The sequence below is a fragment of the Micromys minutus genome (genome assembly GCF_963924665.1).
Source record: "Micromys minutus genome assembly, chromosome: 26".
NCBI lineage: Eukaryota > Metazoa > Chordata > Mammalia > Rodentia > Muridae > Micromys > Micromys minutus.
This window is the reverse complement of record NC_137961.1, coordinates 6,606,344-6,619,184: the sequence shown is the minus strand read 5'-3', so window position 1 is coordinate 6,619,184 and position 12,841 is coordinate 6,606,344. Positions and strand designations below refer to the sequence as shown.

General features: G+C 37.1%; 1 protein-coding gene across 1 annotated transcript in view; it reads right to left on the bottom strand.

Moving 5' to 3' along the window:
* Positions 1–12,841, bottom strand: part of SNTG1 (syntrophin gamma 1) — a gene marked incomplete at both ends in the record, with an annotated part of 231,096 nt that overhangs the window by 188,995 nt on the left and 29,260 nt on the right. The window contains 2 exons of the mRNA XM_080938793.1: positions 406–463; positions 3,309–3,365. Coding sequence (XP_080794919.1) covers positions 406–463; positions 3,309–3,365 — 115 coding nt within the window. The remainder of the gene's footprint in view (positions 1–405; positions 464–3,308; positions 3,366–12,841) is intronic.

Genomic DNA, 12,841 nt, shown 5'->3' with positions numbered 1-12,841 from the left:
TTTCAGACTTATTGGGAAATACTATGTTGTTTTCCTGATTGTCCATGAAAACTTGATTTGTATATTCATCGTGTGTTTTACATGAACCCTCACAGGAAGTGACTAAAATTGAGAAAGACAATTATATCTAGATTGCTCAATGAAACGTGACTTTATATCTGTGTCTTTAATGAACAGTTTAGAAGTTGTGAGCTCCCCAATTCATCTATGGTCATTTGGACAGTCAGAGCCCACCACTTTCCCTCTGCTCTCCTGTAGGGGGCCCAGGGGATCTGGAGAATCAGATTTAGCCTCTGCTTGCCTAAGGCTGAGATCCCGGGAAGCCATTCACACACCAATCAATGAATTATCTCTGTACAAGACTTAAAGAGGACTGGCCACTACAGGGTTAGATGAGTGCATTACCTCTTTGCTCCTTGGAGATTTTGGAAATGACAACTGGAATGTTATGTTCTGCGCCTCCCTAGAAAGAGACAATTGCGTATCATGTATTCAAGCCCTTAAAATTTCAGTTTTTAGTCAAAAAATAAAAACAAAACAAAACCAAACAGCAAGTTATAAATAGTGCATATAGTGAACACCAGAGAGAACTTAAGTAAACTTGTAGAATTTCTTTTAAGTACACAGCATTACCACAAAGTTTGCCTACTGTGATGACATTTACTAATTAATAAATAAATATTGACTATAAAATTTGTATTTCTCAAATAGGATGGATAACGTCAGTAGCGGCATTCCCTTCAAAATTCATTATAAGCATGCAAGACATCTTGACAGTTGTGACTCAGGATTCTGAGCATCAGATAGTTATAGAAATCAATTCTCTAATTTATTCTCTTCTGCCAACCAGGCACTCTCTGGGGGCATCCATTCTGAATGCTAAGTAGCCAGAGAGACTCTTTACTAGCACAAATGGGTAAAGGCATTGTAAGCATGAGAGGGACAGAACCATCTGTATTTCCTCATTAGCATGAGCCTCCTGTGTGTGAAAGCAGAGATTAACTACCCAGTTGTCAGCACACACAGAACCAAGAACTCTCCAGTAGCACTTGGTTACTGGTTCAAATGTAAGCAGAAAAAAAAAGTAGAATAGAGAATCAAAATTTTGATAAAATAAAATAAAAACAAACTTTCTTAGATTAACTGCCAGAAAGAGCCTGCTTCACCATTATAGTATAAGAAGTTTGAATGCCGTGGTTAAAAGTCATGTGCATCCATGAATAGATGAAGTGTTGCGTGGGGACGAAGTTCACACATTCAGCACCGGGGTTAAAGGAGCCTCTAAAGGTTCTGCTCTAGGTTTAGAATAAATAACTTCCCAAGCTGACCATCAGCACAAATAAGGGATTTTAAGATACATTCACCCATGAGCATCCATTTGCAACACTAAATAGAATTAGATATGATTAGCATTCAATTTTATTTTTAAACTTTTATTTTTTTGTCTGTACTGAAGAAGTAAAAATAAAACAATAAAAGTATGATGCTATTTAAGTTTATTTTCACAACCACTAAATCAGCATATTTTTTAAACGCACTATTTCACACTAACAAGCTCTATGTCCATTTACCCCAGCCTTCATCAGACACAGAAAGAGTCAGTGTCGTAAACTGGCATGGTCCCGACTCAGGGCCCACACACAGCTTAACCTGTGTCTGAAGTTCTAGTCCTATCTAAGATGCACTGGTGAATAAAGTATTGGAAGAAACATCTGACAGCTGCATGCTAGTGGATGTTCAGGGCGTTGTTTCCTATCGAACTTCAAAATGGACTGAAGATTGGCGGGCTGAGGGGATGTCTGCACATGCAGTGCACAGGAGCAAGCACCTAGTATGCATCCAAACTGCACAGTGGGGCCTACAGGTGGGACACAGCCTGCTCTGTGGACTATGGCAGGAAGGCCTAATCCATAATTTGTGCACAGTGTCCAGTGGGCACCACAAGGCTTTCTGCTATCCTTACTTAAGTCATTAAGTTCCCTTTAGCATGTCTCACTATGCCTCTAGTACGTGCCAACATTGATTATAACTGAAGCAAACAAATACGTTTCCATAGCCTAATTTACATATCCTATAATTTATTCTGCATCTGCTCATTGCCTAGGATGATGACAAGTATATATAAAGTGTGGATTTAACACGCAGATTTTGAACATTAAAAATGCTCATGACTAATACGCATTGCCACTGTTTTAAGTCTTTTTGACAAAATTGACAAGAGGTGATAGTCACAACTTCAAAATATCCCATTCCTGACAGAGATAGGAGGAACTGGGTAAAATGTCTTTAAATATGAACCAAAGATAACATATTTCCTAAGTAAATAAAAACTGAAAAATCATAATTAACAGCCTTCACTTAAGGTATTCAGAAAGTCAAGTTGATAAAAGACTTAAAGTTGTTTGGTGAAGTCTTAAGTATTCACATACAATCAAATGATTTTTATCAATCATTTTAATGATGAAAACTACCTGGGTGATACATCTTTACCACTCAACACTGCACAGATTAAAATGCTCTTTTAAGTATCATCATCAAAACTTGGAATTGATAAATGAAATTTAGGAATCTTTTTAACAAAGTGAAAACTCAAAAAGAGTCATGATAAGTGTGTGCTTCACATTTCCGGTTACCCTCCATAGGAGAGTTGCTCCTCTTTATCCACCAATCTTCTATGATGGAGAAGGAAAAGCTGCTTGTCACCAGCATGTTTTGTGTTTATGGGGAGCCACATGAAGAAAGCTTCCAAGAGTTGGAGAAATGGCTCAGCAGTTAAGAGCACTGACTGCTCTTCCAGAGGACCAGCCCCTGACCTGCTGGCTCACAACCATCTGCAATGGGATCCAATGTCCTCTTCTTGTGTGTCTGAAAACAGCGGCAATGTACTCACATACATTAAATAAATAAATCCTTAAGAAAGGAAGGAAGGAAAGAAGGAAGGATGGAGGGATGCAGGAAGGAAGAAAGGAAGGATGAGAGGGACGGAGGGAGGGAGGAAAGGAGGGAGGGAGGGAGTGGGGAGGCAGGAAGGAAGGGAGGGAGGGAAGAAAGGAAGGAAGGAAGGCAGGCAGGAAGGAAGGAAAGCTAGCAGTTTTACTAACACTAAGTATGGTCCTCAGTCCTTTCCTGTAATGTCTAAATCAGAAGATAATGGGTACCAGTTTCTGTAAGAACATCCCATATTACAACCCACTGTACACATCACAGAGCCATTTTAATTTTTAGTCATGAGTCATCAACATCAAAGTATACAAAACTTTAGTCTTTACAGGGAAGCCTTCAAAAAGACACACTAAAAGGGTGACTACCTTTATGCTTAATCCGAATCCTCCTACTGTCTGTCTTCTGATAGTCACCGTTCTTTCCTGAAAGACAAGAGATGTAAGAGTGCTGAGTGGTTTTTCACACTGATGCCACATTTTTCTTGTAGTTTTTGACATTGCTGTTAACATTTTGGAGAAAAATATTTGATACCAAAGGAGAGGTCGACTATTTCAACTGGTGGAAATTTTTACAGCTTTAAGTCACATGTCAATAATTTATTGGCCAAAATAAACTGCTACTGAATTCAAGTGCTCTGAAAAATTGAAATGGTTCAATGGTATTTCTAGAACACGTTTTTGGAATGTCGTTCTCTCACGTTCATGTTGCACATTCTTGGGTAGCCTACCTGTACCTCACTGCAGGTGGTAGACCTCCCTCTGCTGAGGCCTTGTCTATACCACAATCAATACCACAAAGTTATAGATTTGTAATTCCAGAGCGAATGTTGAGACTGTCCCTCCCCAACATCCCTAAAGTTTTGTTTCCTTAGAGCATCTAATGAAAGGACTTAAGGTATGCCATCCTTTCCTTGCCCAGCATACATGTAAGGTCCCGTTTTGTATCCTAAGACTATCTTTAAACAGCAGTTTGACTGTTAATGACAAAATAATGCCATTAATTTTACATGGGAGGGTTTGGATGGAGGAAAGGGAAGGGTGAAATGTTGTAATTGCAATCTTGAGAAATTCTGAAGTGAAAGCATAAAAATCTGAGGTCTGCAGCAAGGTTGAGGAGGAGAAATCAGGGGTTCCTGTATTCTTCCTGCACTGCTACTTTCTTGGCTCTTGCAAGAATGAGAGTTGGTTACTTTAAATGCCATGTCTGTCTCTTTGCACAGAACACTGTGTCTATTGGTGCTGGAATCCGAAGCGGCCTACAGCCTCTGACTCCAGTGATGATGTTACCCCAGGCGACAAGGACTCCTGAGTCTGTTTCCACGACATCCACCATACAGTCCCAGCATTCTCTCCCCTGCAGTCACCTGCCTGCTGCTTTGCCTGTGTGTGGTAGTACATGTGATTGCAAGGCCCAAATAAAAGGCATTGACCCCTGACCACTCGCCCCTTTTCTTCCTCGTTGTTTCTTTCCCCCAATAAACCTCTCTCTGGCTTAGTGTGATCTGTCTGACACAACAATTAGGAAACTAATTGTTTCGTTCTTTTTTTTTAATGTGTACCATCTTCATTTTTTTAATAAATTGAACAACTTTATTTTAAAAATCAAAGATAAATGTACAGATTTTAAGCATTTTTGCATAAAAGTATATAAATACATTTTTGTCAGTACTCGATTGTTTTAAAGGTTTGATAGTATGCATTAAAATCTTACTAGTTAGAATGAGCATAAAGTACATGTAAAACAAGATGTAACCTGGAAATAGCCAAAGTTTTCTTGTTGTGTAAAGATCTTTTAATCAACAATTACCCATCGAATTTCTATCTCTCTTTAAATTTGCACACAGGGCAGTCACAGAAATGAAATCACATAGGAGGTAGTCCCTTCGGTTTTTGATTATGTATCAATATATCAATGTTTTCCTTTTTAGTTATTAAGCGATATGCTTCTGGGTGATATAGGACATGGGGAAACATTGACCCAGTGATAAGAAATATAAATGAGATATATAAAAATAAAAGCTTAGATGTACATTTTAGTAATTCGAGGTCTTAATGAGATGTGTAAATGCTAGGCAAGAATTGTGGGAAAGGTTGCAGAGACAGCCACTACACAGTAGAATCAGTTTGTTCCAATCCAAAAGAGGAAGTAGTTCCATGGGGTTAGAAGTCTGATAATAAACTATTACTTAGGAAGCCAACAGACATGTAAGACTCAAATGAGAGATCTTTTCTGTTTAGATACAGGTTGTTACCCTGAACCTGTCTGGGGAAGGAAAATCCTTGCACGTAGAGTAGAAGGAATATTGTCATAAGGAATTAGGCATATTTCTACTGAAGAAGGGTTAATATTGAGAACCTACTTGTATTTGTCTATATGACAGTCCCAGTAAATTGCAAGCGTACCATCATTTATGTAACCATTCTTTTAGAGACCTGTGCTTGAGTTGTTGCTCCTCTTGGATCATTATGAATGCTATGCTGTGAACATGTGTGTGTAATTTTGGATTGACATGTGCACATTCTTCCTTTCACTACATACTAAGCTGTATGTTGGAGAAATCAAACTGTTTGCCAAGGCAGGAAGTCCCTAGCCTTACCTTTAGAGCATCTGAAGCTTAGTGCAGCCTCTTTGTCCTGGCTAGTGTTTATACTTCTAGTTGAGGCACTGCAACAGGAAAGAAATAAAGGGATGGTAGCTGCAGATAATGTGTTTCTAGGATCCCATCTCTTCTGTTGCTAATAGAACCTATAGAACGTCTCTTTAAAAATGGCCTCTAAAATTTTTTGACCAGTTTCTGGCGGCAAATCTTATTAGTTGATAACAATAAGTGTTATGTATTCTGGACAGAAATGACATGGCAGAGATCTTTCCACACTCTGTGTCTTTTCATATTCTTTACAGCATCCTTTGAAGGAAAAAAAAAACTTTAAAATTTTGATGACAGACAACATAACTATACTTTTCTGTGTTATGGCTAAGATTTAGTCTGGAAGTCTTATAGTCTTTGCTCTTACATTTACAATTCATTCAGTTTGAATAAATTCTGTGTAGTGTGAAGTATCTGTTCAAGTTTTTAATTTACATGTGTCTTCCCAGTTTTCCCAGGATCATTTAAGGAGGGAATGAGTTTTTCCCTATTTGTCTTGGTGTTCTTGGTGACAAGCGACTGATTTCCAGTGGGTGTTCATTCCATGATTTCCCATCTGGTCTACATGTGCACCTGCCGGAAAAACAGCAGTGCCACATTTAACATCTATTCATAGCAAGGTCTCAAGTAAGACATTATATATCCTCCAACTCCTCTTCCTAATTTCCAAGATGACTTTTGCTAGAGTAACTCTTATTCTCCTGATTTAATTGTGATCTTGAAGGCTTACTGCCACCTTCTGTTAATCTAGGACTATTCCTGGGAGCTTCTAGTCTCTATAAAATCTTATTTAGGCCTGGAATGCTCAGTCTTTGAGTCTTACTGATAAATAAGGTCATTCTTTCATGTTCTCTTTTGATTTATTCAACTCATCTGAGTTGGCTCTGAAGTTTTGACCTAAAACTCCTTTCTAAGTTGACTGATTCATTGTGCTCTCTCTCTCTCTCTCTCTCTCTCTCTCTCTCTCTCTCTCTCTCTCTCTCTCTCTCTCTCTCCCTCCCTCCCTCCCTTCATCCACCTCTCCTGTACTGCTGCTTGGCCTCATATTAACTTTAGCAATATGTACTAATCTTCTGTCTCATTCTCATTCTCTGACTTGTTCTATCTTTGCCTGTATATAGCTCATGCCCATCCCCTGCAACAATCTGTCTTTTTATAACTGTTCTGGTAAAACTACCTCCTTCTTTGTTTTGTTATCTTCAGTAGCCTCTTTTTCCTCTCTCTTCTCATGAGAGTTGCATGTATCCTATTCTATGAAATCTTTCTCTGATTAATCACTTTGACTGCCCCTCAATTGAACATCACTTTCAAACATGGTGCACCCTTCTACAAACTACATTTACCTCATTATTTGGAATTAAAGATGTACACTAAGGAAATGTCTGTATTCTAGCCAGCAGGGTTAAGGGTGTGGGCCAAGGCTGAGTTGCATCACAACTAGAAACTTTTGTTTTTTTCAGTAAATAACACAATCTTGGGTTAGAGTATTATAAACTATCCTGCAACAAGTTTTAGTTATTCTAAGTCCCACATACGTTATTATAAATTTTGTGACTAGCTTTTCTATTTTTCTGAAGAAGTTAGAATTTTTATGTGAGTTAAAATGTACATGACTTAAATAACTCTGCTATATAAACAATATTTACACTTTTAATTTATAGGAGTTGAAGATTTTTTAATATTTCTAACTTCATTTTTTAAATTTTAGTTTTCAGAATATGTGTTTGCAGTTTTGTTAAATTATAATGGTCTTGGTGCTAATTTTAAATGAACAATATCTTTTAGAAATAAACCCTGTTCTTAGGAAATAATAACATTCCCTCTAAGAAAGATAAGACATTTAACCCAATTTCCCTGATAATTTAACAAAAAATATGTTCAATTAAAGGAATGAACTATGAACAGATGTCTTCTTAGGAAAGCTGTACTTTTTTGTTTGGGTTCTTTCTTCAGAAAACTTCTGGTAATCTATAATTTCATGCTAACTCATAAACTGTTGCATGAATCCCACAAATTCTGATGTGCTGTGCGTTTTATTTTCATTCATCTTAATGAATTTTTTATAGATGGAATTTTAGTGCCAGCCACACTGTTCAGAGGTGTCTAGACCTTCAAAAACAAACCATATGGTCTTCAACCTCATCAATTATGCAACAAAAGCAGTACCATGCACATACTTCCAAATGACAATGTGAATAAATCTCAGATAATGTCTCTAGATTGTCTTATTACACCATATTAAGCAAACTCAAGGCATTATAACATTTGAAATTCAAAATAATTATATTAACCAAAAGCTCATACATTAGTAATTGTATTCAAAGATGTAAATCATATAAATTAGCCCTGTAACTTGGGCCATGCCTCACAAGTCATGTTTTTAAAGATTCCTGAAATTCACATTTCTATTCTTATTTCTTACCCTAGAGACACTTCAGTTTCTTCTTATGTTCTGAAAAAAGAGCTTTAAACATACATGAAGAAAAATCATGTGTCTATCTGTAATACAAATCCTAATGGTAAAGTTTTATACATTTGGTAGCCACAAAACATTCTTAATAAAAATGAGCATTTTTGCTGAATGTTTTAAGAATGACATCTGATGACTCCTTATATAGGAACCTTTCTATAAATCACATTGACCTTATTCTCATCTGTTTTTGTTTGTTTGTTTTTAAATTTTCTCTTGTGGTGTGACCTGTTATTCCTAGAACAATACAGATTGTAGACCATCATTATGTATTCTGTCTCATACAAATTTCACACATTAAGATCTATGACCTCCTTTCCCTACTAAATTCAGGTTGCGCTAGGACATACCCGGTTCTGCCACCTCCAGTTTCAGCCTTTCTTCTCAGTCAATCTCTCTTTCCTTGAAACCTACAGCTTCCACATAAGCTTGGGCTTAGGGACAAGAAAGGCTACCAGATCCTTTATTCCCATTATCCATTCTAACCTTAGGATTACTACAAGCCTCCCATATCAATGGCTTCAGCCATCTCTCTCAACAGATCTCCATTCCTCTGGGACTCACTGCTATGCTTCCTACCTGTGGCTCATGAGTAACTAACTCATATGACAGAGAGCCAGATAAAATCTCTCTCTCTCTCTCTCTCTCTCTCTCTCTCTCTCTCTCTCTCTCTCTCTCTCTCTCTCTCTCTCCTATGCATCTCCAACTATCAGAGTCACATGTCCAGACCATTCTGAAACCTGACACCTGTGCTAAGAGCTAGTCCTATCAATTGCTAGTGAATTTCCTGAACTCTGGCCTTCCTGTACTTCTCCCAAACCTGAGAGCTCACCTAAGAGATACACTCTACTTTCAGCCTCAGTTTCATCTATCTTATCACTATTTTCACCCTTCTTATGGCTTATTCTACAATGAGCAACTGAGTCTAAATCCTTCTGACACTAGCCCCCACTACTACCAATACCACTTCCTGGCCTACCACTGTTAGCATAGAGTATGTCTATATTTAGTCTGTTGAGATCCCTGAACCCAAGCCTGCCTTGCACCTTCTCCAGTATTCAGATCTAGACCTGATTACATATCCTGTGTAGAGATTATGTCCTGGTAAGCACCTTTTCCTAAATACTCGTCTACCTACTCCATATACAAATTCTAGGATCAGCACAATTTATACGTCATGGAATTACAGAATATGGCCAGTCCTCAGTCAGCCGACCAACCAGCCAGCTTGCAGCATGGAGCTGAGAGTTGAGGAGCATGGGCCCTCCTACTGCCCATAGGACACAAGTACAATGATCCAGCCCGACCAGCATCAGGCTGACCAGCAGCACCAAGGACCAGAAGTATGTGCTGTTTTGGAGCTCATCTATATCATGCTCCTTGATGCCCAGTCTAGCCAAAAGATTGCTTTTTCTGTAGGCAACAGCACCACCACAGAGATGAGTCTGCATGACAGTTCAGTATTTATGATGCTTCAGAAGCCAGAAACTTTGAACTAGACTAATGATTCATTGTAATGAGTACTTGTATGTAAAGCTGTTTGGGGGAATACTCACACACACACACACACACACATACACACACACACACATAATGTCTGATACACTGCAGTTTGCAACACCATTTCTACAAACAAATATTATATGTTTGGAAAGATGGAGGAATGAATGGAACATCGTGTACTTGGTGGAGAAGTGGAACTTGAGATGTGATGGAGGTGACAGGTGTGAGAGAATGTCGCAGTGGATGGGGAAGCATACCAATGACAGATGGGTCTAATGGGAAGGTAGGATTTCTGAGATGTAGAATGAGTTGTCTTCTGACTGGGACTTCTCAAAAGACCCATATGGTCTGTACTGCCCCCTGGAAGCTACGTTAGTGTCAGCAATACATGCTTTAGCTGTTGGTGTCAGGGGTTAGAGTCACTAATGCCAGGTTATAGACCATTTCTAAATTCAAAACAAAACCTATCTCAGAAAGTTTTTTTTTTTTCATCATTCTCAGCGACTTGAGAAATGCATAGCAAACCAACTTCAAGATTAAGTAAGATTTTTATTTTACCCAAGTCATAATGGCCAAGATTAACACAACAATGGATTTGCTGCTGATATGGAGGTGAAAGCAGAAACCTCATTCAGTTTCCAAATGGCAAACTGGTGCAGCCACTCTAGAAATCAGCTTGGAGAATTCTCAAATAGTAAAAATAAAATAAAATAAATCATTGATCACATTACTTAGCTATGCCGCAGCTTGACCTATAGCTAAAAGGTTCTACAGCCTATTCTACAGACACCCAGCCATGATGATTGCTGCTATATAGAAAAGGAAACAACTTAAATAGCCTTCAACTGATGAATGGATAATGAAACTTGTGATAGAGAATTACCCAAACCTAGAGAGCGACATCACCATCAAGGTGCAAGAGGCATACATATCTCCAAATATACAGGAGCAGATAAAAACCCTCATGATCTATTATAGCTGAAACACAAGAACACAAACTGGTTATTGGGTAGAGATGTTTTAAGGCAGGTGGGCCGTGAAAGATATATTCCAAGTTCTAAAAGACAAAAATTAACAAATCTTTGTTGTCACCAAAATTACCTGGTAAAATTTGAGGAAAAACATAAACTTCAATTGATAAATTGTCATCATCAAAACAGATTAAAGCAATTTATGACTATCATGCCAGATCCAAAGAACATCTGCAAAGGAATATTTGGTCTGATGACAAGGGTAACAGAATCTAAAAGGGCTTGGCAGAGGTGGCACACACCTTTAATCCCAGCACTCAGGAGTTAGAGGCAGGTAGATCATTGTAAGTTCGCAGTCAGCCTGCTCTACAGAGGAAGTTCCAGGACAGTCATGGCAATTACACAAAATGGCCTCATCTCAAAAATCAAACAAAAACCCACAATTCCATACAACAGCAAAACACCCAAAACAAACAAAAACCAAAACACAAACAAAAATGCCATAAGAAGTCTCAAAGAACAATTTTAGAACATTAGAAAACTTAATAGGCCGAAGTCTTAGAAAACATCAACATCAAAATAATGAAAGTTAATATAAATTGTTTAATTATACCTAGAAATATTAAATAAAATGCCCAATTAAAAATGTATATCAGAAGATTGGATTCAACATAGAAAGAAAAAAAAGAAAAAAAAAAAAAAAAACCTCACCACACCAAAAACTAGCCCCCACATTGAAGTAAAAGTATGGAAAAGTTCCAAAAAATGAAACTCTTTAGGAAGTATATAAGTATTTTATCAACCCCCACAAAAATTAATTTCTAACTAAAGCTGGTTGCAAGAGGTAGAAAGGGTCTCTTTTCACATCAGACAGCAGTTCTCAGCCTCAGCCATGCTTTGCCACCCTTTTGGGTCCAGTTATCATTTCACAGGAGGCATATATCCTGTGATATCTTGCACATCAGATATTTACATATTATTTATAACAGAAGCAAACCTACAGCTATGAAGTAGCAATGAAATAACTTTATGGCTGGTGTCACCACAATATGAGAAATTGTATTAAAGTATTGCAAATTAGGAAGGTTGAGAAGTAGGGAAGAAAACCCATCAAGAGAATATTATAGTTCTAAATATATGTACAGCAAACACAAGAACACCTAACTTTATAAAAGAAATGATATTAGATTTAAAAAAAAAACAATATTAGATTGTCTCTAATACAGTGATAAAAATAGACTTCAATATTTTACTCTTACTAAAGCAAAGCAACTTAGGAGTTAAATAACATAAATGAAATGAACATAACAAATGGACAGGACATTCTATACAGACACTAAAATATTTTTTTAATATCCCATGGAACTTTCTCCAAAATGGGCTACAAATTAGGACACAAAGCATGTCTCAGCAGAATGAAAAAATTGACAAAATATTCTGCACTCTTTATGAACAAAACTGCCTAAAACTGGATATTAACAGTAAGAAAAACTGCAGAGCATACAGACTAAAAAATATCTCTTCATGACAAAATGTATAAAATCTCCAGATATAGGAAGCATATTTTAACATAATAAAGGCAATATAAAACAAGACTATGCTCACCCTAAACAGAGAAAAATCATAAATTTTTTTCACCAAAATCATGAAAGAGAAAAGAATATCTAGTCTCTCCACCCCTGTTTAGTGTCATGTAAAAGAAATACAGAGAGATACAAATGGAAGAAGAAAAACCCAAAGGACCCTATGCATAAAATACTCTAAAGAATCTACCAGAAATCTAAAGATGTCTAACACATTTATTAAAATATCAGGATAGGATATTAACATACAATAACCAATAGCCTTATTATATGCCAATGTCAAACAAATGGAGAAAAATATGAAGGAAAAAGTTCTACTCACAGCAACCTAGGTGGAAATACTGGAATTACTATGACCAACAAAGTTAACAACTTCTACAGTGAAAGTTTTAAAAGAGGAAGTGAGAAAAAATAAAAAAGATAGGAGAGGATGGAATGAGACCTCCCACTATGCTCATGGTTTGGTAAGTTTAACATCAAGATGATTGCTATCCTGTCAAGGTCAAGCTACTATTCAATGAAAATCCATAAAAATCTCAGTGAAATTCTTCATAAAATAAAGCTATAAAATTCATATTGAAGCAAAAATGATTCAGGAAAGACAAAACTACTTTAACAATAAGAATGCTGGACTTACCTTCCTACTACACTGGTACTTGTGCAGACCTTCTAAGTGTCATTATATTCATGATAGCTAAGAAATTTAACTGACCTAATCTTCTTT